This window comes from Lithobates pipiens, unplaced genomic scaffold (genome assembly GCF_037356315.1).
Source record: "Lithobates pipiens isolate NorthernLeopardFrog02 unplaced genomic scaffold, aLitPip1_a1.2 Scaffold_16, whole genome shotgun sequence".
In the NCBI taxonomy this organism is placed as follows: domain Eukaryota; kingdom Metazoa; phylum Chordata; class Amphibia; order Anura; family Ranidae; genus Lithobates; species Lithobates pipiens.
The window spans coordinates 22288677-22316189 of NW_027507748.1; the positions used below are offsets into that span (position 1 = coordinate 22288677).

At 45.6% G+C, this 27513-nt stretch overlaps 1 protein-coding gene and 1 long non-coding RNA gene across 2 annotated transcripts in view; one reads left to right on the forward strand and one right to left on the reverse strand.

Annotated features, from left to right (window-relative positions):
- LOC143981660 (uncharacterized) overlaps positions 1 to 23635 on the forward strand; it is a 264222-nt gene extending 240587 nt beyond the window's left edge. Inside the window, exons 2-3 of the long non-coding RNA XR_013274345.1 lie at positions 20100 to 20150; positions 23310 to 23635. This is a non-coding gene — a long non-coding RNA (uncharacterized LOC143981660). The remainder of the gene's footprint in view (positions 1 to 20099; positions 20151 to 23309) is intronic.
- A 112-nt stretch (positions 23636 to 23747) lies between these two features.
- The window catches only part of LOC143984214 (leukocyte cysteine proteinase inhibitor 1-like), a 30093-nt gene continuing 26327 nt past the window's right edge, over positions 23748 to 27513 (reverse strand). The window contains exon 4 of the mRNA XM_077484502.1: positions 23748 to 24422. Within this exon, the coding sequence (XP_077340628.1) occupies positions 24267 to 24422 (156 nt within the window). The 3' untranslated portion in view covers positions 23748 to 24266. The remainder of the gene's footprint in view (positions 24423 to 27513) is intronic.

Genomic DNA, 27513 nt, shown 5'->3' on the forward strand with positions numbered 1-27513 from the left:
GATGCTCCAACTGGTTGTAATTGTCCATAGTCTATGGCATCAAGCAGAACAATGGATAGGGGTACATCAGGCTGGGCAACAGGCACTTCAAGCTGGGCATCAGGCACTTCAGGGCAGACAGCGGGCTCTGAGTCATCGAGCTGGGTGGCAGGCTCTGGGTCATAAAGCTGGGCGGCAGGCTCCGGGTCATCGAGCTGGGCGGCAGGCACCTTGAACTGGGCAACAGGCACATCAGGTTGGGCAGCCGGCACAGGCACATCAGATGGGGCAGCATGCACTGCAAGCTGGGCAGCAGGCACGGGCACTTCAAGCTGGGCATCAGGCACGGGCACTTCAAGCTGGGCAGCAGGCGCAAACAGGGCAGTGGGTATATCAAGCTGGGCAGCGGGCGCAGGCTCATCAGGCTGGGCAGCAGACAGGGGCTCATCAGGCTGGGCAGCAGACAGTGGCCCATAAGGCTGGGCAGCAGACAGTGGCCCATCACGCTGGGCAGTAGGCCCCAGGTTGTTGAGCTGGGCAGCAGGCAACGAGACATCAGACTGGAAAGCGAACACATCAGACTGGAAAGTGGGCTCTGATACCTCCAGCTGAGACTCTGACACCTCCGGCTGGGATAGATTGGTGGGTGTGGAGGCAGGTTGGGTTAATGGCAGGATTGTTTTGGTTGGGAAAAACTTTAGTTTTTAGTTTGGCTTAGTATTTGAAGCTCTGTAGGTGGGGTGGTGCAGCAGACTGGAAAGGAGGATTGGGATATGGCAGAGAGGAGGTAACAGCAGCTGGGGGAAGTACTTGTGGATTAGTAGGCAGCTGAGAAGAGGCAGGTGGGTTGAATGCAGGATAGGTACAAGGAGCAGAGACCGGATATGAGTATTTGGTTGGAAGCAGTGTATACTGGGCTGCTACTGGGTTTGGCATAGGTGATGGGGAAACAGACTTTTGGGCAGGCAAGTGCCTGATGCCAGAGGTGGTTTGTTGTGTGTTGGTTGGGGTTGGTTGTGTAGCGCTGACATCCTTGTCTATTGATGTGGTCCCAGTCAGTGTCCGTAACACAGCAGCTGTGCCATTGAGGGTGCCATCCAGACTACAGTTTGGACAGGTTAGCCCAGCAACCCCAGTCTCGGCATGTAGTTTCAAGGAAGGATCAGCAGCAGAGATCCCTCAAGAAGAATTCTGCCCAAAGAACACGCCACTTACTCCTGCCTGGAGGGAAAGAGCTAAGGCCCAACTTCTAAAATGGAGGGACGCTTTCTCAAAAAGTGAGTTTGATGTGGGGTTAGCGAAGAGTGCCACGCATCGAATTTGACTGGAGGAAAACAAGCCTTTTTGAGAAAGGGTTAGGCAAATCCCATTGGGAGATTTGGAAGATTTGAGAGAACAATTGACTGAACTCAAGAGAACAGGCATTATCCGGGAGTCCAGGAGTCCTTATGCCTCCCCAATAGTGGTGGTCAGGAAGAAGAATGGGTCTCTACGTCTATGTATTGATTATAGGACCCTGAACCAGAGGACCATTCCTGACCAGTACACCACACCTCGGATAGAGGATGCTTTACAGAGTCTGTCGGGAGCAAAGTGGTTCAGTGTGCTGGATTTAAAGAGTGGGTACTATCAGATCCCCATGTGCCCTGTAGACAGAAAAGACCACTTTTATCACCCCAGTGGCCTTCTTTGAGTTCAACTGGATGCCGCAAGGCCTGTATGGGGCCCCAGCAACTTTCCAGAGGTTGATGGAAAAGACAGTGGGTGATATGAACCTAATTGAAGTACTGGTCTATCTGTATAACATAATAGTGTTTGGGAGAACGTTGGAAGAACACGAAGAATGCCTGGAGAAGGTCATGAAGAGACTTCATGAGGAAGGCCTGAAGCTCTCTATGGAAAAGTGCCAGTTCTATCAGCCCTCAGTAAATTACTTGGAAAACATTGTGTCCGAAGAGAGAGTTGCAACTGATCCCAAGAAGTTAGAAGCTGTCACTTCTTGGCCCTGGCCCATTACCGTGACTGAACTCAGGTTATTCTTAGGGTTTTGCTCATACTACAGAAGGTTCATGGAGGGGTTCGCAAAAATAGCCCACCCACTCACTGAGCTTCTGACGAATCAGGTAGAGGCTAGTGAAAACCCAGATTAGTCAGGAAAGCCAAAAGAAGGGTCCAGAAAAAAAACATTTTAAAAAAGAGTCCATCCAGGACCAGTGGACTCCGGAATGTGAGGAAGCCTTCAGATAATTGAAGTGAAGCCTTACCACTTCTCCGGTTTTGGCCTATGCAGACCCTACCAAGCCATATGAGCTGCCTGCATGTAGACGCCAGTCGAGACGGACTGGGAGGAGTGCTCTACCAAGAACATGAAGGGCATCTGCGGCCCATCGCCTATGTGAGCAGAAGTTTGATTCCTGCCGAGAGGAACTATCGGACTCACAAGCTTGAATTTCTGGTTTTGAAGTGGGCAGCAGTAGACAAGCTGAAGGAACAACCCTCTCACTTCCTTGCTCACCACCGCGAAGCTGGACGCCACTGGTCACAGGTGGCTAGCTGCAATTTCGGCATTTACCTTCAGCCTGAAGTACAGACCAGTGGTTGGTAACCGAGATGCATATGCTCTGACCAGAAGGCCTCATGACCCTCAAAATCCCTCAGAAGACTGGACTCAGCTAACTCCAGAAGGGGTAAGAGCCCTGTGTGAAGGGACAAGTCGATATGGAAAAGGAGGGGCGAGAGCTGAAGAAGTAGGAGTGTCCTCAGTGGGAGTCCCCAGGTGCTATTGCAATGTCTCTCAGGTTGTACAAAAAGCTATCCAGAAAGGATCTTAGAAGAGATCAAGAGGAAGATCCACTGTGCGGACTGATGCTGAAGGCATTGGAACATCAACATTCTGATGTACTGTGGAAGAGCACCAAAAAGGAAGCCAGGCTGTTACTAAAGGAATGGGATCGGTTGCAGTTGCAACAAGGGGTGATCTACTGAAGGAGCCCCTCTGATGATCTGAAAGAGAAGTGGCAGCTGTTCTTTCCGGAAAAGCACAGAGAAAGGGTACTGACTGCTCTACACGATCATCATGGCCATTTGGGAGCCGAGAGGACTCTTCAATTAGTACGGGACAGGTTCTACTGGCCTAACATGAGGAAAGAAGAGGAGAGTTACTGTCATTCCTGCCTCCAGTGCATACAACAGAAGACATTGCCCCAGAGGGCTGCCCCAATGGGCCATCTGGAAAGCCAGGGCCCAATGGACCTGGTCTGCATAGACTTTCTTTGTTTTGAATCTGACCTGAGTGGGCAGGGTGACATCTTAGTGGTAACAGATCACTGTACCTGCTATGCACAGGCATTCCCTACTAGAGATCAGCAAGCAACCACCGTAGCAAAGACTCTTGTGGAGAAGTTCTTTGCCCATTATGGCTTACCCAAAAGGATACATTCAGACCAAGAAAGGGACTTTGAGAGCAGATTGATCAAAAGACTGCTGGATCTACTGGGCATACAAAAGTCAAGGACTACTCCTTATCATCCACCCTCAACCAGAAAGGTTCAACAGGACCATCTTGAATATGTTGGGGACATTGACTGCAGAGCAGAAACCCCCATTGGCGTAGACACATCACTGCACTGGTGCATGCCTACAATAGCACCAAAAGTGATGCCACCGGGTATTCACCTTACAGATTAATGTTTGGCCGTGAAGCCCAATTACCAGTGGACCTGGCTTTTAGTACCTCCTTGGATCACACATCAGAGACCTCCCATAGAGGGTATGTGGATAGACTGAGAAGGAACTTGAAAATAGCTTACGAGCAGGCCCAAGCCACTTCGAACTCTAGAAAAAACAGTAACAAAAAGAACTTTGACCTGAAAGTGAGAGTTCAAGATCTTCAACCAGGTGAACGGGTTTTGCTGAGGAATATAGGCATCCCTGGAAAACATAAGCTGGCTGATTGCTGGAGATCACAGCCTTATATGGTGTGTAAGAAACTTCCAGGGCTCCCAGCGTATGAAATTAAGCCGGAAGGAAACACTGGGCCAGTGAAGACCTGGCATCAGAATCCCCTCTTACCTCTCACTGAGGCAGTTAGAATAAGCACAGAGGAGGAACGCCCATCCACATCCACTGATGTGAGTAGGCCAATAACCAGATCACAGCTTGCACCCTCTGTAGATGAAGATGAAGAAGTAGAGATGAGTTGACTGTGGCCTACAGAAACTTCCAAAACAGACGCTGATATCTTTTCAGAAGTGGAGGAAGATAATAATGGGACTCTCAGGGCGGAAACCCCAGAATTTGTGCCGGAAACTCACCCTACAGAAGAGCCCAGTACTCTTGTTCACTCTCCACCTTCAGACACTGATAGGGGGATGAAGATATTTGTCAAAAAGAAATGGATAACCCAAAAGTGCAAAGAGAAAAGAGAGACATTCGCCCACCACGCAGACTGACTTACGATACGTTAGGCGAATGCTCTGAAGCGTCTCAATTTGTTAGTAAAAGAAACGTTGAACTGTCTGGTCCCTCTACTCTGGATTCAGTAAGGGACAATTCCACCTCACCCCTTGGCATATCTGTATCAGACATGGTAGTATCAGCAGTGAGTGCACAGGATAGCTCCCCATTATATGACAACTGGTGGGAAGCTCCTCTGTCCATATTATATGACCGTATAGAAACTAAAATACAGGCTAGAGCTAGCAATTTGAGCCTCTTTGGGGACCAGAGAGATAAAATGGGGGGAGTGTGTAGCGCTGGCATCCTTGTCTATTGATGTGATTATGCATACTGTAATGTAAGGTTAATGGACATTACTATGGTTCCGTATCCGGAGCCATCTAGTGACCAAATATGGGTAATGCACTGGTATGTTGTTAACTCTGAACAAACCAAAAGACTTATACAGGAAGTGACTGTTGTTTTGATTGAGAAGGTTGACCTTGTTACCCGGGAGTCTGTGTGACCTACCCATGAACACTCTCTTAGGCAGTGCATGCTGGGTAGGAGATAAAAGGGACCCGAGCGGCCCTTTTAGGTCTGGGGATCATGTTGCTGGTCTGTTCGGATCTGTGAGGAGGCTTCCCAGAGACAGCAGCACACAGCCATTGCAGAGCGCAACTCCGTTTGTTTGTGGAGTGACCTGATGGTGCCTGAGAGACAGTGACCAGAATGTGAAGGTCCAGTGACACTCATTGGAGCAGTGGAGGACCGGATACATCCAGAAGAGCGGTACAGAGTGACTGGCCCAGCTGACAGAGAAACAAGCTGCAGTCACCGGACTCAAGTTACCACACGAACGGGTTACGGCCCACCATTTGTTAACTTTTACACGCAGTTAGACTCACATACAGGCCTCCCTGAAATTTGTAGTTCCACAGAGGAGGAGCAGAGCAACTGACACTGAGCAGGCTTGAGGCCTATCTACTCTGGCGCCTCAAGCGTTGTAAATTAGTTATTGGAGCCAAACCAGGAGCACCTCAACCTTACATTTTCATAGACTGTGGATTACAAATCACAAAGGAGATATTTTAGCTATCCATAGCTTTTAAAGTGAGGGGAGCTCCCAGGTATTAATCCATATATATATATATATATATATATATATATATATATATTTATTTATTTATTGTTTTAAATTGTTCCTATTGAAATATATTGTGCTGTCGTCCTATGTTGGGATGACAGCACAATTTCTGTAACCACCTGTTTTGAATATTCTACAGTAAAATATATTTCTGGTTAAGTATCCAGTGTTGTGGCATACTGTGTTTTTCCCCACCAGGTGGAGCTAGGGGATCCTGAGGTTACAATACAGGTACTTTGTATTTGTATTATATTATATTGTGTTGCATTGCACCACAGCTGTGCCAAGGGGATTGAGTCAAGTTAGTGGGGTTATTGGTAGAGTGCAGGCCCAAATCAAACTGGCAGCTTCTTCAGGGGTCAGTGCTACAGTTGTAACATATCAGACCATGCTGAGAGTATTGGTTGGACAAAGAATGGATCACATGCTGCCTAACAAGGGTCTGTACTGAGTGAATACATTCCATAAACTTCTGTTGAGGACAAACAGAATAGTGTTCAAAAAAGCATACAGAATCATCCTCAACAGCCACACCAGAGACTCCACCCGATCAGCACTGAAAGGGGGAGAGAAATCATCACCGGTCTTTGGAACACAGGACAGGGCTAGCTCAGCACATAGTTGGTTCAAAGGCTGCACATCCCTAAACAACATACAGCCCTGGTCAACCAGGGAGTGGGCAAAACGGATGATCTCAAGCAGCTGGTCATTGGTCCACTCTTTCAGTGTCTGGTAGTGATACTCGCCACTCTCTGACGCCAGCAGAGCATAATAAGAGATCACATTAGGATTCATTCCAGCAAAGGCAACAGAACTGAGATGGTTCCTCTGTGCAGCCACTTCTGGTCAGGAATGGCCTTGGTTTCTGTCATAAACCGGATGTGACCAGAACTGTGTGACTGCGACAGAGTAAACCAAACATAAGTAGGTGAAAGTAAATTATTTTATTAAGATAAATGTATATAATGTGAATACACCACCAATACCAAACAGAATGAGAAAACCAAATAACAGTGACAACCAACCAGTATATATAACAAAGGGGATACCAGAATCGTAGTCAAACGAGGCCAGGGTCATAAACAGGAGGTCAGCAGATGGTGGGACAAGGTTCCAGGGATGCAGGAATAGACAGGATCAGGTACACCAGGTTCGGGATGCAGGGATCGAGGTTCAGGGTGTCAGGGCTCAAGGACAAAACCAAGGCAATTATGTGAGTGCTTACCGGGTATTTATAGGCCTGTGATTGGCCTCAAGTGTCACCTGATTGCAGGAGGTGCTGTTTGCTCCACACTGCCAGGATCCATCCGCTGGTGGACGCCAGCACTGCGGCCCAAAGATGACATAACATCGGCAAGGAAAAGCTCTCCTGACAGTTCCAACCTGCCAAGAGACACCTGCTGGTTGACCTCAGTACTGCACGCCAAAAGACAGATATTACCAGTGGATGGAACATTTACCGACAATTACCCATTCACCAAAAAAGTGTAAAAAAAAGTAAAAACAACAGGAGAAAGATTTTGACTATTCCTTTATTTAAAAAAATAAAATAAAAAAAGTGTCCCGTGATGTCCATCCATCTTCAATCACAGCGCCGACGGATCTGACAAAAAAAAGCTCTGCGTCGATGTGACTGCGACAGCTGTTATATAGGCAATGGGTAAGGGCGGGCCCAGGCCCACCCGGTGACATAACTGGGTGACCCCGTCTCTATGATGTCAGAAGGGGCGGGGTCACTTGGTTAAGTTACCGGATGGCCCCGCCCCTTGCCTATAAAATAGCTGTAAAAGCAAAAAGACTGCAGTTGTGGGGAAGCCTCCCATGAAGGCGGAATTTTTCAGTTTTCTTTTTTACTGATTATCGGACACCGTGATTGAAGATGTATTTACATCGTGGGACACTTTTTATTTTAAATTTTTAATAAAGGAATTGTCAAAAACTGTAGTTTTTACTTTTTTGGTGAATGGGTAGGGGTACAATGTACCCGATACCCATTCACATAGGGGGGGCCGGGATCTGGGGGTCCCCTTGTTAAAGGGGGCTTCCAGATTCTGATAAGCCCCCCGCCCGCAGACCTCCACAACCCCTAGGCAAGGGTTGTGGGGATGAGGCACTTGTCCCCATCAACATGGGCACAAGGTGCTTTGAGGGGGACCCAAAAGCACCCTCCCCATGTTGAGGGCATGTGGCCTGGTACAGATAAGGAGGGGGGGCACTCTCTCATCCCCCCCATTTCCGGCGGCCTAGCAGGTTGCATGTTTGGATAAGGGTCTGGTATGGATTTTGGGGGGGGGGCCCTCACGCAATTTTATTTTACATTTTGGCACGGGGTTCCCCTTAAAATCCATACCAGACCTAAAGGGCCTGGTATGGATTTTGGGGGGACCCACGCGCCATTTTTTTTTTCAATTTTGGTGCAGGGTTCCCCTTAACCACTTCAATACACTATGTTATATAAACTACACTGCCTGCACTGACTGAATATAGAGTCTACACTGAATATCTAGTCTACACTAATTGCAGAGTATATATATATATATATATATATATATATCAAATACACTGCCACTAACTAACCTGCCTGCCTAATCTAGCTCAATCTATCTCCGTCCACACACTATACACAGCCGCTATCTAAAAGCAGCCTTATATAGTGTGGGGTGTGGACTTAGTCCTCCTTAGCCCTGATTGGCCAAAGGCACCCTGCCTTTGGCCAATTATGGCTCTTTTAGCAAAGCACTCTGTAAATGGCCAAAGAATGCCGGTCAGGTGCACACTTTGGCCAATCATCATACAGCAATGTACTGCAATCTTGCAGTGCTTTTTGGGGCGTCCCGCGGTGCTCCAAGTTCCCGCAAATTTTTCGCAGTTTGGCGAACGGGCGAACACCCTAGCGAACATCAAGCTCCACCCTAGTCCTCAGTGTCAGTAGTGTTCTCCCATACTAGGAAATATCTGCTGTGTTATGCACACTGTGCCTCTCAGAATATGCTCCTCACATCTCTCTATCAGCCCTGGAACAGTCCTCCTCCTCTTTTTTCCTCTACAGCTCCAATGCCTCTATAGTGACAGTTTTTAATTACAGCTGTCTTTCTGCACAGTAGCTTTTTGCAAATGTCCTGGAAACTGGTGCACCTGTGAATAGTTTCTGCTGCTTTATCACATGCAGAATCATGTCTAAACAAGTAATTGTCAACAAAGTTCCTCTGTAAGCACGAGCAGGGACAGCAGCAGAAACAGTGGAACTGACAGCTTCTCCTCTTCAGCTACACACTTCCCCCACTAAAAGTCTTTGGTCCCCAAAGAAATAACTGGACCCATATAAAAAAAAACAAAGGCATTTCCAAGCTCAACTTACCGTCCAGCCTACGACCAACCGCATTGACTTGTCCAACACTATGTGTTAAAAACAGGGGTTTAGTTGTACACATTTGCAAATACATGCGTAAGCCACAGAGCCCAGGCAAGGCAACCCATTTTCTGTGGACCTAAACTCTAATTTCTGTGAGTCTCCAACAATGGAAGCACATGCATTTAGATGGACAGGTGCAGGGCAGAGAAACCTGAAGGCTTACACATGTATTTGAAAATGTGTGCAACTAAACCCCTGTTTTTAACGCATACTGTTGGACAGGTCAATTTGGTTGGTTGGTCGCAACTCAGTAAGTTGAGCTTGGAAATTTCTTTGTTTTTTTAATATGCATTGCCTTTCCAATGCTCCTTGCTGCAGTGACCAGTTACAGGTGGGGCAGTAACCAAATAACTGGACCCAGCAAATGGAATACATGATCAACAAGGCAAAGAATAGCATAGTAGAAAAATAAAAAAACATGCATTAAATTATCATTTGCAAGGGGCCATATAACATCTGCTCACATAGGAAGTGGACAAGGGAACTCCCCATCATTTACCTGAAGTTAAACATCCATCCTTGCCATAAGTCACAGATTGCGGGCCTTTCCATTAAATTGTGTCAGGAGGTGGGTCAGAGTAGACATGTGCGATTAGTTTTATACCAATCTAAAATTCGTACGAATTTCCGTAAATTCGTACATACGGGAGGATCCGAAATATGAATTGCTATGCTACCGAATTCTGTACGAAATACGAAATTTAATTTACGAATTTCGGATCCAAATTCCTAGCAAACATTCATAACGGTTACGAAAAGTTAACAAACCTAAAAGTTAAAAACCAAGGAAGTCAGCCCAGCACAGGGATGGTGGGAGCCCCTCATAATGATAAATTCATCATAACGAACATTCATAATTGTTACGAAAAGTTAACGAGCCTAGCGAAAATTTGTATTTCGTACAAAATTTCGGACACGAATTACGAAATACTAATTAATTCCAATACGAAACGGAATGGAACGAAACAAATTTATTGATGGCGTACATGTCTAGGTCAGAGTAATTTTCCATTAAAGCTGTGGAGAAAAGTACTGGCATCTCTTGGGACCTTTGGGCAGTGGACACAGTCTCTTATGAACTTTGGCCCAAGGAGTCATAGGTTAGTGTTTTTGGGCAGGCGTATGGACCTTTTGGTTTTTTTGTTCCTTCAGCTCAGCTGGTCCTTCTCCCGAGGGCTCTTCAACGGTGTCAGGAGGTAGCTGAGAGATCGCTGTCTTCTCTTCATCCAGTAGAATGGAAGGCTCCTCCTGTCTTTCTTCCCCATGGGCTTGAGGTACAAATTCAGGGATTTTGGACCTAAGGGTTCCCGAATTGGTCTTAGAAGAAGTAGTAGATGGCAGATGGCCACAACCAGCCCATGCAGACACCTTCTTTTTCAATGTCTTCTTCCTCCTCCTCCACAACTGATGGAGAAAATTGTTATCATATTTCTAATCTTTGCTTTGAAGTGGACGTTTGCGTAGAGGATGGATCAGTTTGTTGACACATTTTAACAGGTAGTCTCTGAAGCTGTTCATTTGTTGCATAGATATGGTGCCAATCTTTTCGTGGACCTAATTTTTTTATCTCCTGGTGGATTATGTATACGGGCAAACCAGACAGTTGCTTGAAGACTATGTAGGGTTGGGATTTTCTTCCTTCAGCTAGATTGTGCTTCTATCCATTATGATAGAAGCACTCGATCACCTGGCTGTAGATTCCAGACTCTAACTTCTACGTCAATTTTTTTGTTCCCTACCTCAGACATCAGATGCAACCAGGACTTTTTCATAAGCTGTATTCAAGTTACATCTGAGATGATCTCCATACTCTTTGTGGGATGTAACAAATGTCTGATTCAGGGATGTGCCAAAAGCTAAGTCAACAGGCAGGCAAGCTTCTCTCCCAAACATGAGCTTGTATATAATAACCCGTGGCATCATTCATGGTGCTGTTATATGCATGTAGAACTGCTGAGGTGTGCCTACTCTAGTGTTACTTCTCTTCCATTGTCCCAAGCATGTCAGAAGGGTTGCAGTTGAACCTCTCAGGCTGTGGGTCCCCTTATGGATGATAGGGGATCATTCTGGACTTCTGAATGCCCAATAGTTCCACCAGTTTCTAGATGAGTCAGCTCTCAGAGCCCCCCTCCTGATCAGAAGAGATTAGTTGGGGCAATCCATAGTGAACAAAGATCTTTTCCACCAAGGCTTTTGCTGATTGGTCTTTTGTTGGAAACAACTAGGCATAATGGGTGAGATGGTCTTCACCACCAATACATTTTCCTGTCCACTTGAATTGGGGTCTAAGCAAAAGAAGTGAATGCACACCAACCCCATGAGTCCTTGACTTTGGAGGTGGTCTATTGAGGTTGCTCTGGGGTGCAAAGTCTTTCCCCATGTGCAGTGTATGCAGGCCCAGTAGAACCAGTTTTTCTCTAACTTGAAAGTCCTCTCAGGCCCTAATGACCATGGTCAACAAGAAAGCCAGCTACCACAGTTTCTCTATGTTTCTCTGGTAGAAACAATTGCCACTTGTCTTCAGGATCATCTGAAGGGCCCCTTTTGTAGACCACTGTGTAATGTAGCTGTAGTCATTCCCATCCTTTGTAGACCAGGCAGGTTTCTTTTGGAGAGTTCATTAGCAAGAGCTCTAAGCATCCACTCTTAAAGGCTTTCAGGGTCAAACTGCAGTTTGATCTTTTCTTAGGTCTTTCTTCTAGAGTAGGCAGTTCTCCACCTCTTACTTGATTGAGATCACAGTAGAGCTTGGGAAATGTCACGTACCTTGTAACAGAACCTGACATGTAGAAGGAGATTTCTCTTACAGCCCTGGCTCAGGGACCACTGGAGTTGCGACAGTGGGCACGAGAGCGCAGTGAGGTAGTAGTGCCTGCGGAATCTCTTGTTGAAGGTAGAGATGACCAGGCTGGGTTGTGAGCAGAAGGTAGTGGTGGCAGCAGCATTGGTCAGTAGACAGGTAGAGGTTGGAAGCAGGATATGGGGCAGAATAGCAGGTATAACAAGTATGACAGTAGGAGATGCTGTCAAGGTAACATTGATAGTTTCGGGGACACAGTGTATGCACATTTGCTTGGTGCAAGGCTAGAGCATAAATGTGGACTGGAGAAAACTACTTTCTCCAGGTTTCGGTATTCGGTCATGGGGCTCTGTAGTTTGTAGATTCCATAGTTTTTTGGGTGGGACGGGATCTCCAACCCTGTGTCCAGACTTTGTAAATTACCAGCAGGGTGTGTGCTCAGGTGAGCACAGCACTTATAATGAGGGTATGGGAAGACCTTATGGCTCCCAGTTGGAGACTGCTCCACACCCAGAGAGCCAGGAGGTCTCCAGGAGTCAGAGAGGTTGCAGGAGGCAGCCAGAACGTGTGACTGCAAGAGGCAGTGCAACGGCCTGAGGACTAAGGCCATAGTGGAGCTGTCCGTGCTAAAGAGAAGCCATTCACATTGAGGAATCCTGTGGTCTGTGTGACCAGGACAAAGAGCAGAGGTACTGCTAAAGAGCCAGGTGGGCTAGCATTTTTGTGTGTTTATTTGCTGGAGAAGAACCCCTGTGTGGGAAACCTTTATGTCATAGACTTTTATTTGCCTTTTTAATAAAAATGGGCTACCATGCCCTTAAATATAGTTCCTGACTGGCTTGAATCACTAACAAACGCATTTTCCACGAGAACTAATGGTCCCCCATGTTACACAAGGTTAAGGCAAGCCAGAGTCAGGAATGGAGATAAGCATAGTCAAGGAAGCCAGGTCAAACACAGGTAATCCGATGCAGATACAGGATCAGACTCAGGTAAAGCTGCAGATCAGATAGTACTGCACTAGTGCAGCTGCTCTCTCTATATAGAACATTTGGCGCCAGCATTCACCTGTTAGCGCTAATGTTCCTGCACATAGGCATATACAATACCTCGTTAAGTTTTCTTCTCACAGAAAATGGTCCTAAGAACTTGGGTGCCAGCTTTTTTGATGGACATGCCAACCTGAGGTTTGCCATAGATAACCACACTTGATCGCCTAGTTGAAGATTCAGTTCCCCTCTTCTTCTTTTGTTGAATGCTTTCTTGTTGTCGGACTGTCCTGTGGCTGAATGACTGCCATTATTATACGCAAATTATGCTAATGGCAGCAATGATACCCAGTTGCCTTGAACAAAGGACGTGAAAAATTGAATGTATTGTTCGAGTGTCTGGTTAGTTCTTTCCGTTTGGCCATTTGTTTGAGGATGGTAAGCTGAAGATTCGGCTAGTTCAATCTTCAAGGCCTCACATAAGGCCCTCCAGAAGCATGAAGTGAATTGCACACCTCGATCAGACACGATGTTTGCAGGTATTCCATGTAACCTAACAATTTCCTAAATGTGCACCGTACCAAATCGAGAGTTTTGTGGATACTGAAGTGACCTGCTAATGAATGATCATGAAGGAGCCTTAGAACATTCATCTTCTGGAACAAACATTTGGTCTTCCCGCTATAGCAAGCTATCCTTAGGCACCAAGGTAACTCCAGAAGGGCCAGGAATGCCCATGGAAGCTTGTTTAATCTGTGAGAGAAGGTCAGACTGTAATAGTAGAAAATTATCTGCAGGCAAGATATCTGGAATTGCTTATTCCTTGGGGGTCATTGTATATATGAGACAGAGCATCTGGTTTGACAATTTTTGATCCAGTTCGGTAGGTTATGTGGAAGGAGATCCTTGAGAAGAACAATGCCCATTGAGCTCGATGTGGCCTTAGTCACTTGACGGATCTTAAATACTCCAGATTCTTATGATCGGTGTATATTAATATGGAATGTGCTGTGCCCTCCAAAAGGTATCTCCATTGCTCCAGAGCTGTTTTGATGGCAAGTAGTTCCCGATCTGCTACAATGTAGTTTCTCTCCGCTGGGGAGAGTTTCCTTGAGAAGAAGGTCACAGGGTGTATTAAGTCCTTTGTTGCGAAACAACTGCCCCCACTGCAATTTCCAATGTATCCACTTCAAGTATGTAAGGTAGTGCTGGGTCAGGGGTCAGGGTGACTGAGGATAGGTGCTGAGGTGAAAAGTCTTTTTAGCATTTCAAAGGCATCTTGTCTTGCAAGATTCTTAAAGAATTTCCGAAAAAGTTTGCAGACCCCACAAAACGTTGCACCGCTTCTTATCTGTAGGTGCAGGCCAATCCAGTATAGTGGAAACTTGATGGGGATCCATCTTGATTCCTTCTGTGGAAATTACTAACCCCAAAAACTGGATGCTCTGCTGCTCAAATTTATGCTTTTCAGGCTTAGCATATAGACCATGTTGGCAGAGCTGGCATAGAATACTGTTGACATGCCCACAGTGCAGCTCAAGAGACACTGAGAAGATCAGAATGTCATCTAAGTAGACTATGACAAAAATGTCCAGGAAGTCTCTAAACACATTGTTAATGAAATGTTGGATGGTGGCAGGGGCATTGCAGAGACGGAAGGGCATGACCAGATATTTAAAGTGGCTAAATCTTGTAAGGAAAGCTGTCTTCCATTCATCCCCTTCAAGCTTATTAGCTCTTCTCAAATCCAACTTGGTAAAAACTGTTGCAGATCTTTATCTCTGGAATAACTTGGGTACAAGAAGAAGGGGATAGCGGTTTTTAGCAGTGATCTTGTTCAATTCCCGATAATCCACACATGGACAAAGAGAGTGGTCCTTCTTTGTCACAAAGAATATTCCTGCCTCAAGATTTTCTTAAATATATTCCTTTAAAGCCTCCTGCTCTTGTTCAGAAAGCAGAAATGTTCGCCCCAAAGTGAATCTTGGCCCCAGGATGGCCGATGGGAAGGAAGAATGTCAGCCCCCCGTTTGATGAAAACATCAAGAAACTCATGATAGGGTTCAGGCACCAAATGGTGTACATTTTGATCAGAGGCCATACATAACAGCGTTGTTGGGCCATTTGGGGATTTTGATAAACAGTGTGTTTGGCAATAGGATGATAGGAACTTGACTTCTCCAGCACCTCATTTGATCTGGGGGGGTTGCGGACTTGAAGGCAAGGTAGGCCCAAAACGACAGGGAACAATGGGGAAGTGATGGCATCAAGGCTCAATAACTCCTTATCTTGAGTAGAAGTAATGACAGGTAGTGGAGGTGTCTCCTGGGTCACTAATCCTGATTTGATACATGAGCCATCAGCCAGGTATACAGAAAGTCAGCGAGTCTTTAGTCGCAGGGGAATGTGTTGCTTTATCGCAAAGGTCAGGCCAATGAAGCAACTGCATGCTCCGGAGTCAATAATAGCGTTGACTGAAATTGTTCCTTCCGGGAGCTGGAACAAGAGTGGAAGTGCTAGATGAGTTGCATTGGTAGACAGAGTAGACAGGTTAGCAGGAACAATAGGTGGACACTTGCGCCTCTTTGCAGGACAGGCACGCACATAGTGACCAGCTTCTCCGCAGTAAAGACACAGGTTACCCTGTCTGTGGCATAGACGTTTCTTGGGAGTCAGAGCAGGACGCATCAACCCCAGTTGCATGGGTTCAGGGACATCAGATGTAGGATTAGCAGGACTTGAACTGGCAGGAGCCGAGTTGGGAGAAGTAGGATAAGAAGGAACTGGAGCTCTAGGCATCATCCACACAGGAAGGGTCTGCTGGGCAGATCTCTCTGACCAACACTCCAAGACAATGAGACCCTCCAGGGTATTAGGTATGGCTTAAATGGTAAGCAGACATTGGTCAGTAGACACAGGTTGGCAGCAGGATAACAGGCAGAATAGCAGGTATACCACGGTTAAGGCAAGCCGGGGTCAGGACTGGAGATAAGCAAGCGTAGTCAAGGAAGACAGGTCAAACATAGGTAATCACATGCAGATACAGGATGAGATTCAGGTAAAGCTGCAGCTCAGACAGCAACTGCACTAGTGCAGCTGCTGTCTTTATATAGGCCATTTGGTACCTGCATTAATGGCTAATTTTGACGCGTATTTTAGCACGGGAACCTGCAAATGCACCTCTGCGCAAGCGTATTTGTCTCTGCCTAGGAGCTTCGGCTCCACTATGGCCAGCATGTCTCTGACAGGAAAACCTGCAGCAGCAACTCCAATGGCTTAGGCTCCAGTAGCTCCCTTGACACGATTTTCAACCCCTTGACATAAGGCTTGGATCCCTTCAGATGTCAGTCGAGTACACTTTTCTGCAGGGGTCTCAGGGCCACAGGATTTTCTTAATAAGGCGTTAGCATCTCTGTTTTTGACTCCTGAATGATACTTCAGGCTGAAGTGAAAACCAGATAGGACAGCCAACCTGTCACATACCTTAAGGCAGAGCCCTGAATGCAGGGAGCGGCCTCTCGTAGACCTCTGACTCGGGAGGCCCTGGTAGTGATGACAGGGCCCAGGAGCACAGAGGAGCACAAGTGCCTTACTGGATGGTTGATGTAGGAAGCAGCGGACCGTTGATGGTGGGAGGTGTCCTGTAGTCCAGCAGCGGAGTGCAGGTGATGGCAAGGCACAGCAGACAGCGGGAGGATTCTTGTAGTCTGACAGCAGAGTGCAAGTGGCCGCAGGATACAACGGACAACGGGAGGAGTTCTGTAGTCCAACAGCGGGTGCAGGTGCAAACAGGGTATAGCGGGTAGTGGAAGAAGTCCTGTAATCCGCAGCAAGAGATAAGAGGCAACAGGGCACAGAGGAGACAACAGCTGGGTACGGTGGTGGACTGGGAGGTGTCCTGTAGTCCAGCAGCGGTAAACAGGAAATTTGGCAGGTAACGGAGTAGTCCAACGGTCCAGGTCAGGCACAGGCGAGCAGATCAGGTACAGAAACGAAATCCAGAAGAGTAGTCGGGTACAAAGCCAAAAGTCAGGGGCAGGCAGCAAACAGCGAAATCAGGAACAAGCCGGGTTCAATACGGATCAGGATACAGATTCAGATTCGGATTCAGATACAGTATACCAGAGTACACAGGAACGCTGTCGGGCAGCAAGGCAGTAAAGCAAGGATCCACTTTAAATAGCACTATTGGCTCCAATTGCGTCAAACGGCCGTGCATGCGCGCACCGCCGACCGCGATAACGCTCTTCTTACCGCACAGAAGATCTTCTGCGTCTTACGCCGCTCGGATGCCGGTGAGAAGGATCTTCCTGACACAACCACTGATGTCCCGTGGCATCCTGCTTGATTGTGGCGAGTATGTACATGAGCAGATTATTCTCTGTCTTGAATTCGAAGTCCACGTCAAACAAATAACCTTCCAGCTTGCCCATCACTGCCCAGTTCAAAGCAAAGAATTACAGTTTGTGTGTGGGATAGTTCTTTTCAGTTAGGGTAAGGCTTTGGCTCACACAGGAAACAGGTCGTAGGTGTCCATCATTCTGCTGATATAATACCCTACCTAGCCCACCTCGGCTGGTGTCAAAATGTAACTTGAAGGGTCGAGTTGGATCGATGTAGGCCAGGACAGAAGCATTGGTCAAACTGTCTAGCAAAATGCTCATTCACACTGATCGGTCTATTCATCCTGTATGAATTCTTGAGATTTCCTGGGCCCTTTGACTTGACTGGCCAATATCAGCAATTATGAGCCTTCTTCCCCCTCACTCAGCCATTGAGGGATCAGGCTACCTTGACAAATCTCTTCATCAACTGTTGATAATAGGAGCAGAACCCCAGAAATGACCTCATTAGTCACGTTGCTTGGTCTTGATCAGGAGGTGACAGCATCCAACTTCTTGGGGTCTGTAGCCATTCTTTAGTGGAAATTATTTGCCCAAGATAAGTAACAGAAGACTGATATAAATGGCATTCGTCAAGGGACAACTTCAACCCCTCATCATGAAATATCTTTAGGACCTTCTCCAAGTGCTCTTCAAGGGTTCTGCCAAAGACAATGATGGGTCTTGGGGATCTCTGATAGGTTGGCTTAGAGCCATTGTTAAGGGGGGTGTCTGTACTGGAGAGGGTTGGCTCAGCTCCCTGCAGGGACCGCATCCCCCACTCCTCACTTGTTACAAGGGGTGGTGCATTTCTGTCCCATACAGGGTGAGGTATTTAGGATGTTGTTGGGAAGCTTTGGGGATTGTGGGAGTTCTGTTTTATTGTGCGAGCAACATTTTGTATAGCCTTCTGATGCAATAAATTATGTATTTAACTCTTAAGTTGGGTGTGTAGAATCATCTGTTTTGTTGTTTTGTATCTTTGTTTATTTTGATTACATTTGATTTGATTACATTTTGATTACACCCCCCCCCCCCCCCCATATATACTGGGTGAGTACTACACCTAGAAATTAGGTGGGATTCCCATTTTTCTTTGAAGACAATGATGTTGTCGGTCCAAGTATGCCACCAAGTACATCCCTCCTCTATAATTAATGTGGGGTACCCCTTAAAGTTTCATTTCAATTATGTCTGCTGATGCATACATGCTGCACCCTTGGTAAAGGGTATAAACCCCAGCTGCAGTAATACTTATATAGACAGCTGGGAATCCCTCTCAAAAATACCAATTCACCATAAATTTTATTTATGATTGACCACCGTCCATAAATGATTTTGTGTCTACTAGACATGTGCATTCGTTTTCGTCCGAATGCATTTTCGTCCGAATTTCAGCTATTTACATTTTACTTTTGACAAACGATAACGAAAGCACAGAATCCGAAAAACGAAAGATCTGACATAAATAAATGCTTTATTTTCGTTTTCCTTGTTACAACAGTTCGATATAGAATAGGAGATTCGACATGACTCTGACAATAACAAGCTGTCTATAGAACCTGTGGTCGAATGTGCCTAACCTTACCTCTATTAGTCCAAGATTATATAGAGAAAATATTCGACAGAGAAAAAAGATTTGACAGAGAGAAAAGATTCTGCAAGTTTCTGTCCTAAAAAGTGTTTGGGGACCCGGGTCCTGCCCCAGGGGACATGGATCAATGCAAAAAAAAGTTTTAAAAACAGCCGTTTTTTTCGGTAGCAGTGATTTTAATAATGATTAAAGTGAAACAATAAAAGTGTAATATTCCTTTAAATTTTGTAGGGGGGGGGGGGGGGTGTGTCTATAGTATGCCTGTGAAGGGGCTCATGTTTCTGGTGCTTAGAACTGTCCCTGCACAAAGTGTCATTTATGCAGGAAAAAAAGTCCTTTAAAATCACTCGCAGCTATTATGAATTGTTGGCTCCGTAATACAGAGAACACTCATTGAAAGTCATTGATAAAAAAATAAATAAAAAAAAGCGTGCTTTAAGGGGTCATAGACCCCCAAAGCATCCTCCCAATGTTGAGGGCATGTGGCCTGGTACGGTTCAGGAGGGAGGGGGGGCCGCTCTCTCGTCCCCCCCTCTTTTCCTGCGGCCTGTCAGGTTGCGTGCTCGGATAAAGGGTCTGATATGGATTTTTAGGGGGACCCCCACGTCAATTTTTTTTTTAATTTGACACGGGGTTCCCCTTAATATCCATACCAGACCTGAAGGGCCTGGTAATTGAATTTGGGGGACCCCCACGCTTTTTTTTTATTTTTATTTTTTTATCAATGACTTTCAATGAGTGTTCTCTGTATTACGGAGCCGACAATTCATAATAGCTGCGAGTGATTTTAAAGGACTTTTTTTTCCTGCATAAATGACACTTTGTGCAGGGACAGTTCTAAGCACCAGAAACATGCGCCCCTTCACAGGCATACTATAGACACCTCCCCCCACCCCTACGAAATTTAAAGGAATATTACACTTTTATTGTTTCACTTTAATCATTATTAAAATCACTGCTCTCGAAAAAACGGCCGTTTTTAAAACTTTTTTTTGCATTGATTAGCCTTTAAAATTAGCACTTTAGATTTTGAACGTTGGAGTCCCATAGACTTTAATAGGGTTCTAAAGTATATACTAGCTCCGTCGAATCTACTTTATACATTCGACAGACACCATAAGCTTTCAAAGACAGATTCGACCGTAATTCATGTGGATTTTCGGACGAATGCAATTTTTGAAGGAAAAACTAAATAAATAAAAACGAATTTCGGGAGTAACTAAATAAATACATTTTTCGGACGAAAACGAAATTCCGAAACAAAATATTTTACTCTGCACATGTCTAGTGTCTACAGAATTCTCTGACTCTTCAGATTCTTCTCTCCTGAAGTTAATGCAGTCTGTTTTTTGCTTTCAGGTTGAAGATCAGCCTGAGACAACGTCCGGGACAGACCCCGGTACACTTAAGGTAGAGAGTGTCTTTACGCAGGTTGTTTCTGGCTTGAAGTTCTGGCTCAAAGTAATTTTGGTTTTATCTGAAGACTTCAGCGCAAAGTTTTGGAGGTTACTCTGGATATTATCTATGATACTTTCCTGGGGTTAGCAACCCAAATTTTAGCCAAACCAAAAATAAGTAAAGAAAATAGAGATTTTAAATAAATACCCCAGGAAAATATTGATATCAAACTCTTCATACATATACATAAAAGAGTTAAGAAAGCTTTATTACAAACATTAAAAAGTTCAATTGTTGCATGACAAAATCATACAAGGTGCCTAATGTATCTTAAAGTGATGTTGCACCCCAAAAAAAAATTGCATTAATGTGCCTAAAAAAAATAACCTCTAAATGCCTGTTGCTAGAGGGTCCCTCGTAGTCTGCCTCCTTCAGTGCCTGGGCTGGTGACATCACTTCCCCTCGGCGCAGGAAGGGCTCAGCTCTGCCCCCTCCTTCTTGTCAATCATCTTGGCCAAGTGACAGGTCCCAGCTGACAGCGCCGCTCGTGCATGCGCAGTGGGTGACCGGCTGGGTGCCTACAGTTGCAATGCCGGCACCGTGGAACTGAGGGGGAGATGAGTGGTGCTTCAATACCCCGCATTGCTGGGCCCTGGGACAAGTAAGTGTCCGATTATTAAAAGTCAGCAGCTGCAGTATTTGTAGCTGCTGACTATTACCGTATTTATCGGCTTATAAAATGCACTTTTTTCCCCTTAAAATTGGGGAAAATCATCGGCTTTCGGGCATTTTCGGCCGCACTCGGCTATTTTCGGCCATTCTCGGGCGAAAATAGCCGAGAACAGCCGAGTGCGGACGAAAATACCCAAAAGCCGCAGAGAACGGCCAAGAACTACCGAGCGCCATCGAGATACACAGGACATCCACTCTGTATCTCGGCGGCGCCCTTTTTAAACGGCAAAGACACTGACAAGGCTGCAAATGATTGACAAGGCTGCAATGGAAGGTTGCAAATGACACTGACAAGGCTGCATTAATGGGCATTTAAATGTAAGTTTTTTTTACTTACACTTCCCTCCTAAAAGTTTTTTTCTTTTAAATTCCCTCCTAAACTTGGGGTGCGTGCTATACGCCGATAAATACGGTAATTTTTTTTTTTTTTAGAATAGGAACACCTCTTTAAAGTGGGGTGCCCCTAAAAAAAAAAAAAAAAATTTAAAGTCAGCAGCTACAAATACTGTAGCTGCTGACTTTTAATCGAACACTTAATAATCGGACACTTACCTGTCCCAGGGTCCAGCGATGCGGGGGGGAACAAAGCCCCCCCTTGTTCCCCGCTCCGCGTGTGGCGCCGTCATTCGTACTGTGGGCACCCGGTTGTGGCTTCACAGCCGGGCACCCACTGCGCATGCACGAGCGGCGCAGGGCGCCGTGATACGCCGCACAGTCATCTGGGACACGTGACAGGTCCCAGATGACTGCGTGGCACGAGGGGAAGTGATGTCACCAGCCCGGTAAGGAAGAAGGCAGACTACGAGGGACCCCCTAGCAACAGGTATTTAGAGGTGAGTAAAAACATTTTTTTTTCCAATAAAAAAAAAAAAAAAATTAAGATTTTTAGTCACTTTTTTATTTTTTGGTGGCAACACCAATTTAAAGTGGATGTAAAGCAGATTCATGAAATGTGAGCTGGGCAACATACCTGTATACATATCTGCAGTGTTTTGTTATCTCTCTCCACATTGTCCCCTAGCTGTCTCCTGCTCTGTTCTTCTCTTATCAGCCTGATAACTCCTGACAAGTTCTCCATCACATATGATAAAAGCAGCCAGAGTTTTCTGTTGGAGAGGATGCAATAGATTAGCAGAGCCCTGAACTATTCAACAATCAGCTCTGAAAGTCTCGGCCTATGAGGAGAAGGGGTGTGTGCGCCTTCCCTCAAATCAGCTGTCTTGGCTGTATGTCCAGACTTCACTGCAGTGTTGAACAGGAAGAGGAAATCTCCTAACATGATCTGAACTTTCTAGACCGTATATAAAGCCGAAGACAGCAGATATACAGTGCCTTTAAAAAGTAATCATACCCCTTGAAATTTTCCACATTGTGTCATGTTACAACCAAAAACCCAAATGTATTTTATTGGGATTTTATGTGATAGACCAACACAAAGTGGCACAAAATTGTCAAGTGGAAGGAAAATGATAAATGGTTTATAAATTTTTACAAATACGTATGTGAAAAGTGTGGAGTGCATTTGTATGGCGCCCCCCTGAGTCAATACTAGAACCAGCTTTCTCTGCAATTGCAGCTGCAAGTCTTTTTTGGGGATGTCTCCACCAGCCTTGCACATCTAGAGAGTGATATTTTTGCCAATTCTTCGTGCTCCTCAAACCTCAATTCAACAATCTGGTCCTCTGTTCATTATTCTCCATACCAGGCAGTGGAGCCCTGAAGACATGCCATCCAACATTTGTCCGATGGCACATACACTCGGTTGGATTTTCCACCAACAGCCTGACATCCAACATTTCCCGTTGGAAAATCTAATCATGTATATGAGGCTTTGGTTCCTCTGGATTGATCAGCAGGAGCGGCACATGTGAACCAAGTTTGTGCAGGATGCGGAGGATTTTGTGTAAATAAGGAGGAAGTTGTGCCCTTTGTTCACAGTTCAGGACATTTCTAAAGTTGGAAATTCCTTACCCCATCCAAGTTATCAACCCCTAATATAAAAACAAGCCAAGGACTATATTTGGTGTTGGAACACATGAGGGAAATGCTGTGTGCCTGGCCGTGTAGCAGTGGGGGATCCTGACTCAGCAGCTCCTCCGTGTGGTGCTATATATGTTTGCCACACTTAGTTGTGCCTTCACTCCCACTCGTCTGTTTTTCCTACAGGCGCTGCTTAGAGGAGGAGCTTACACTCTAATGTCCCGCACACAGTTACACATTTTTATAGCTCTGATATACAACATTGCATGAGATGTGTCAGTTCAGCATCATAGAATGGTCCTTATGTCAGGTGCTTGCCCCACAGGAGCTTGCAATCCATTGCAGCCACCAGAGTATCTCACAAGTGTTATTCCTGATATAAATCTTACCAATATGATGATTTCTAGAATATCAGTGAAACAATTGGTGTCATTTTTTTTTCTCATCTGAACTTTTCAGGTGGACCCTGGAAATTTCCCCCCTGCCAACCTTCATTTGTGTGAACCTCTGCCTGGTACAAATCATGGACCAAAAGTTGTTCCAGCTGAAGGAAGAGAGTGATAAACTCAAGGATTGCTAAAATGTGTTTGATGCGACACAGTGGATGATATCCCAGATGATCCTTCTGTATCCAACTGTCTGGTAATCATCTCTAGTTCTCTCCAATCCTTTCCTCTTACCATGGTGTCCTGGGAACATCAATATACATCTGATATGTCTCCTTGTATTTTCAATGTTGATTCCTGAATAAAATCTTATCTGGATGTAGAGCAATTTTAAACACATGGCATGTCTGTATCCATTTACTCTCAATATGAAAAAAAAAAAAAGTATTGTATTTTCATGATTAGAGGTGGCTTTACATACATTTGCAAAGCTAGGCAAACCTTTTCTCCAAAATATTTTATTTGCATTTTTTCAGAGTTTGTTACAGTGAGCAAGATAACACTGAACAGGGTTTTACAAATAGGTACATATCAATGTTACACACCATTAGTTGTCAGGAGACCTCAGTCCACAGAAATATTGTGCATCAGCCAAGTGCATTTCTGGCAGATCAGATATTTTTGCATTTAAACTCTAGTTGCTGGCCCTTTAAGGAGTTTTGAAAGACAGGTTGAGCTCCTGATCATGCGACTACTTAAATTGGCTATTGCAGTGAGCACATGATCACAAGCCCTGCCCACCAGGTACAATGGTGACAGCTCGGTCACTGTGCTTAGAAAAGGCTCTGACAGAGCCAACTGACATTTATACATACAGCATTCAGGTTCATCCCCATACAGACTCCGAGTCTACATCAGTAGGAAGAGGCTAAAGAGAAATCAGGTGGAATGCATGCATTGCAGAAATGTACACTTGTCCTCGGCATATGCATCAACTGGGAAAGACTTGTACTAGGAGGATTCTTCATGTTCATACTCTGTTGTGGTCATCTCCAGCTAAGAAATACTCCAGCTCATCATCCTTGGTCTTATCCACCTGGAAAGACTCCAACGTGGGTCCCCCATCTGAAGCAGGCAGCGGTGCGTAGACCCGAACGTGGATATAAGTGTCCTCTCCAGTGCCCACCTGAAAGGATCAGAAAATGTAAACAGTTTCACAGATATTATACATTTCAACTGTTCCATCCAAAATAACAGTTCTGAGATACTCTGGGGGCTACTTTAGGTTGCAAGTGCCTGTGGGGCAAGGACTGATGGACATTGGAGTGCAAGCTTCTCTTGTTAGGCACTGACACAACTGCTAAAATGATCTATGCAGCACTGGAATGGGTCAGCTACAGTGGTTCTCAACTAGGTCATCCAGTATGGTTTTTTTTCTGGCCGATATTCATAAAATCACAGCGGCCGATAGAGCCCTTTCACACTGGTGTGTTTCAGGTGCTTTTGGCTAAAAGACAAACTAGACCAGTGATGGCGGACCTTGGCACCCCAGATGTTTTAGAACTACATTTCCCATGATGCTCATGCACTCTCCAGTGTAGCTGAGCATCATGGGAAATGTAGTTCCAAAACATCTGTGGTGCCAAGGTTCGCCATCACTGGACTAGACACATTTATACTGCTTCTCCACCACTCCTGCCCATTGAAATGAATGGGCAATGCTGCTGAAGCGCTTCAGCGCTACACGGGCACATTTAACCCCCTTCATCGGCCGCTAGCTGGGTTATAAGCACCCTGCTAGCAGCTGAATAGCACCACTAAAACTAGCAGCGTTTTACAGTCAACGCCTTCCTGCTCCAGTGCGAAATCCCCTTTAAAGTGGTTGTAAACCCTCTGGGACCACTTTAACCTACAGGTAAGCCTCAATCTAGGCTTACCTGTAGGTGCAAGAAATAGTGTAGGTTAAGGAGATATTTTTACAAAAACCGGGCACTGCTGTCTACGGCGCATGTGCATCGCAAGTGAAGGTGAACGAGCCCATGTGCCGGCGTGACATCACAGCTCTGACGAGTCATAGTGCCGGAACCACGATATCCAGAAGTCATACCCGTTATAGCAGCAGCAGAGGATGTAGACGAGGGTTGCTTTGATCTCAGGCAAGTTATCAATAATGAGCTAGTTTGCATAGCATACTAGCTCATTACGAATGCCTTGCAGGGTGTTTCTCTCTCCCCCCCCCCCCCCAGGCTTTACTTCCTCTTTAGTGATAGAGAATTTACACTTAAACGAAACAAACCTCCAATCAGTTCACTTGTATGTAGAATTTAGAAAACAAAAACGAAATCTTAATACACAAAAAACAGATAATCAAAACCTGGAACGAACACACACACGTAACGTTTTTTCCGGAGTCTTTCAGGACAGCCACCTGAGACCTTGGCTCCTCCCCTCTTTAGGAAACACCTACGTCAGCCTTATAAATGTCCTCCTCCCCTGCTGCTCCTCAGTTCTTTAAGAGCACCTCCAGCCTGCTGGGGAGACACAAGAACATATGATAAACATAATCAAATCACATTTCCTGTAAGGAAACCTTTACATCTTGATATACATATGGGTGGGTAGTCGGCTGTCCTGAAAGACTCTGGAAAAGAACGTTACCGGTACGCAACTGTTTTTTCCCCATCGTCTTTCAGGACAGCCACCCGAGAGGATAACCAAGCACTTACTCTTAGGGTGGGATTACAGCTTGCAAGACTTTGCACCCAAAGGCCTGATCTTCAGCCGACCACAAGTCCACTCTATGGTGTCTTACGAAAGTGGCAAAGCTGGACCATGTTGCCTTGCCGCTTTACAAGTCTGCTCCGGTGTTGCTCCAGCTTTCTCCTCCTGCAACGCCACCATTGTCCTTGTGGAGTGTGCCCCGATTCCTTCCAGGGTCTGCCTACCTCCTAACTTGTAAGCCTGTTCTATGGCTTCCCTTAGCCACCTGGCCATTGTACTTCTTGAGGCTGTGCCCTAACTTAGCCCCGGCATATAAAACAAATAAAGATTCCATCTTTCTAATCTCCTTTTGTTGCTTCTAAATGTAGGATGCATCTTCTGACATCTAAACTATGGAATTTCACTTCCTAGGACAATATAAGGCAATACAATCTCTTGGCCTCTATGAAATCTAGAGACCACTTTAGGCAAAAAGCCCGGGTCCATCCTGAACACTATACGATCCGGGAACCCCTGGCAAAAGGGGGGGTCAGATTGATATAGTGCTCCTATCTCACAGACCCTTCTGGCTGTAGTAATTTCTACCAGAAAGATAGCTTTAAGCATCAGCATCTTTAGGTTGCAATCCTTTATTGGTTCAAAGGGGGCTGCCGTCATAGTTCGCAGCACTAACGTCCCACTTTGGAAAGGCCGTACCTTGCATAGGCTTCTGTCTGCTCACAGATTTAAAAAGAGTCCAATTACCCAAGGATTAGAGGCTAGCCCCCTTTCCTGGTAAACAGATAATGCTGAGACTTGCCTTAACGTACTAAGGCTTAGTCCTTTGTCTATCCCACTGTGTAGAAATTCTAAGACTGCTACTGAGCTTTGCGTTTTGAAGTTGTTCTCTGCGCACCACCTGCAAAAACCATCTCCACACCTTCTGGTATGTTACGTGCCTCAACCTTTCTGCTTTTCGGCAGTGTTTCTACCAAACGGTTTGAGAACCCTTTTGCTTTTAGCAGCTGCTCCTCAGATACCAGGCGGCTAGCTTCCACCTTTCCACTTGCGGACAGTATACTGGACCCTGGGATAACAGGTCCTCCTGGACCGGTAGCAAGCAAGGGGGCTCTATGGCGAGTTCTTTGAGCATAGAGAACCAAGTTCTCCCGGGCCAGTGAGGTGCTATGAGAATTAACGATGTGTTCTGTGTGCAACTTTTTTTATCACTGCTGGTAGTAGCACTGGTGGGGGAAAGGCATAACACTTGCTGAATGCCCATTTTTGCGCTAATGCGTCCACTCCGAGTGCTCAATTCTCTTTCCTCAGGGAAAAGAATGTTTGGACTTTCCCGTTTTCCTGTGACGCAAATAAGTCTTTTTCCTTGTGATCTGGTCGAACACCTCTTGTTTTAGTATCCATTCTCCTTCCCTTATTTCCTTCCTGCTGAGAAAATCCACCACTTTGTTTAAATCCCCTTTTAAGTGGACCACTGAAAAAGATAGGATATATTTCTCCCCATTCCAGAATTTCTGCCAAGGACCATAGAGCCCTGCTCCCGGTCCCCTTTGTTTATG